Source organism: Echinops telfairi, unplaced genomic scaffold (assembly GCF_000313985.2).
Source record: "Echinops telfairi isolate 266 unplaced genomic scaffold, ASM31398v2 ScPeMD7_2;HRSCAF=8, whole genome shotgun sequence".
NCBI lineage: Eukaryota > Metazoa > Chordata > Mammalia > Afrosoricida > Tenrecidae > Echinops > Echinops telfairi.
The window spans coordinates 7,128,990-7,131,799 of NW_022103898.1; the positions used below are offsets into that span (position 1 = coordinate 7,128,990).

General features: G+C 63.8%; 1 protein-coding gene across 1 annotated transcript in view; it reads left to right on the forward strand.

Annotated features, from left to right (window-relative positions):
• Positions 1-2,536, forward strand: part of SCUBE1 (signal peptide, CUB domain and EGF like domain containing 1) — a 135,289-nt gene extending 132,753 nt beyond the window's left edge. Inside the window, exons 21-23 of the mRNA XM_045290811.1 lie at positions 50-202; positions 548-627; positions 707-2,536. Coding sequence (XP_045146746.1) covers positions 50-202; positions 548-627; positions 707-859 — 386 coding nt within the window. The 3' untranslated portion in view covers positions 860-2,536. The remainder of the gene's footprint in view (positions 1-49; positions 203-547; positions 628-706) is intronic.
• The last annotated feature ends 274 nt before the right edge of the window (positions 2,537-2,810 follow it).

Below are 2,810 nucleotides of genomic sequence, written 5' to 3' on the forward strand. Positions count from 1 at the left end.
GAGGGGACAGAGCAGGAGCCTTGCCGCTCAGCCTACATCCACCCCACAGCTGCCCCCACGTCCGTCACCACCTACGAGACCTGCCAGACGTACGGGCGGCCCATCGCCTTCACCTCCCGCTCCCGCAAGCTCTGGATCCAGTTCAAATCCAACGAAGCGAACAGTGCCAAAGGGTTCCAGGTGCCCTACGTCACCTACGATGGTGAGGCCCCGCCCAGCGGCCTCCCACAGCCCTGCGGGGGCGGGGGCGGGGCTCCAGGCAGCGTTCTCAGGGGCCTGAAAGCAGACAATGGAGAGATCGATGATGTGCGCAGGCTACACACCAGCTGCTGTCTGCACAACGGGTTTTGAAGGTTGAATAGGAATTTTCTGGGTAGCCAAACTGCAAGGCTAGTGCGTGGCTGGAGGAAAGTGCAGGCGCAAAGGCAGAACTGTACCTGGCCCAAGGCTAACCCTGAGGTTGGAGCAACAGGGCAGCGGAGTTGGGGTGGGGAGCGTCAGCAGCAGACCCCTCCCCACCTCAGCCCTCACCTCCCTCCCTTCCCAGAGGACTACCAGCAGCTGATCGAGGACATCGTCCGCGATGGGCGGCTGTACGCCTCGGAGAATCACCAGGAAATTCTGAAAGTGAGTTCCCAGGGAGATGGGGGCGGAGCGGGCGGCGGCTGCCCCGACGGGCGCTCATGGCGGCTGGCGGGTCTCGCAGGACAAGAAGCTGATCAAGGCGCTCTTCGACGTGCTGGCGCACCCGCAGAACTACTTCAAGTACACGGCCCAGGAGTCCAAGGAGATGTTCCCCCGCTCCTTCATCCGGCTGCTGCGCTCCAAAGTCTCCCGGTTCCTGCGGCCCTACAAATAACGCGCGCGCCCGCTGCCCCGCGTGCGGGCCGCGGTGCACGGGGGAAGGGTGGGGGGCGCGCCCGCGGCCCGGGAGGCCTGCCCCCACGCAAGCTGCTCAGGGCGGCCCCGAGCCAAGTTGTCCGCCCTCCAGGAAAGCTGGCCAGCCCCGAGGAGCGTCTGAGGGCCGGCCGGCCGGGGCGGGGGATCCTGGTTTGAGCATCTCCCCTCCCTACCTCCCCTGGTCTGCGCCAGGAAGATGTGCGCTCGCAGCCCGCACCAGAGGACGCACGTGCTCTCTGCAGGGCCCGGGAGCGAGCGCGGCTGCAGCCCGGCCAGCGGTCCGGTCTGCAGGGACTGTAGTATCCGGCGGTGGGGGCGCTCGCCCCCCCACCCCGGGTCACGGGGGGTGGGGGGCGCACAGCCGAGGATGTGTTGGCTTCCGCAGGCCTTTGGGGTGGCCAGAGAAGGCTGCGAGGGGAGGAAGCTGTAGATGTCGCTTATCCGTGGTCGAGCAGCTAATGAAGTACACTATATATATTATATAAATATAAAGCTATATATACTTCTACTCCCGGATACTTTAAGGAGGGCCTTCCACTACTGTAAATATCCCGTCCGTTCCGAGCCACGCCCCCTGCCCCTGACCACCTCGGGACCCAGGGTGTTGGGGGTGGGCTTCCAGCTCAGCTAGTGGGCCCAGTCCAGCCCAAGGGTGGGCCTGGGGTGGGGCTCTTCCCCCGCAGGGAGTGCGTAGAAGGAGCCTGGGCTCCGGACCCCAAGGAAGTGTGTGGGAGTCTGGTGGTGCCTGCAGGTCACAGAAAGCCGCGCCTTTCTTACGCGGGCCCAGGTTGTTCAACCAGAAGAAGCCTTTAAGACAGCAGCCCCATGCCTGGACTTCACACAGGAGGAAAATGGGGGCGCAGAGGGGGCTGGCAGCGCCCCATTACCCCCACCAACTCCAGCACACAGCAAGTCACCAAGATAGACTCCACCCCTCACAGAAGCCCGAGGGCGTGGCCAAGCCACAAGCCCACCGCTGGACCCCACGCCTGGCATGGCAGCGCCCAAGCCCAGCTCTCACGCTCCTGTGCTGGGATGGCCTGAGCCTGGATCACGACCTCGCCACATGGCCGCGCTGGAGGACACACAGAGGAAGCGGCCCATGTTGGTTATAGAACACCAGTTCCCACTGCTCCCTGTCCCTACGCCTCCTTCCCGGGCTCTGCTGACCTCTCAGAAGTGACCGCACTCTGGGAATCGGGCCACTGAGGACTGTGACACTTGTGGGCAGGTGCAGAGGCTTGGGCCAGCGACAAAGCCGACCGGCGATGGCAATGTGCAAGAAAGGGCTGAGTGCCCAAGCATGTACCATCAGGAGGCAAGCCAGAAACTCTGCGTCTACCCCATCCCCTACCCTCAGTTCACCCACCTTCTGTTCACACCGAGCTCCAGCCCAGGGGCCTGCCTCGGGGGTCAGCCAGCACCATGCATGCGACCAGCAGGCCCAATCATGGCCAGGCTCCCCCTCCCCGCCAGACCACAGTCCCCCAGACGAGGGCCGGGAGGGACGCAGCCCAGGGCTGCCTTGGACTTCATTTCCATGCCTCCGAAGCCCAGAGCACTCCGTGGGCCTCGTGGGATTGTATGTGGGGACCCTTTGCTGTCTGTATTTTTACAATAAAAGGAAGGAAACTGATATGAGCAGGGCAGGGGCTGGCTGCTCTTCAGGCTCCTCTGCTTTGGGTGGGCTTCTGGGTGCTTCTACCCACTTGCCCTGAGTCCCCCCAGATATGCTGGGGTGGTGACAAGACAGGTATGAGGTCCCTCACCCACATCCTGCTGCCAACCCTTCACACCCCCTCCCATGCAGATCTTGGGGTGCACCTGGAGATGGGGGGGATGGCCAGACATTCACACTGAAGCCCCAGCCACACCCTCCCATGGTACTGGCTTCCAGCTGCCGCCCTGCC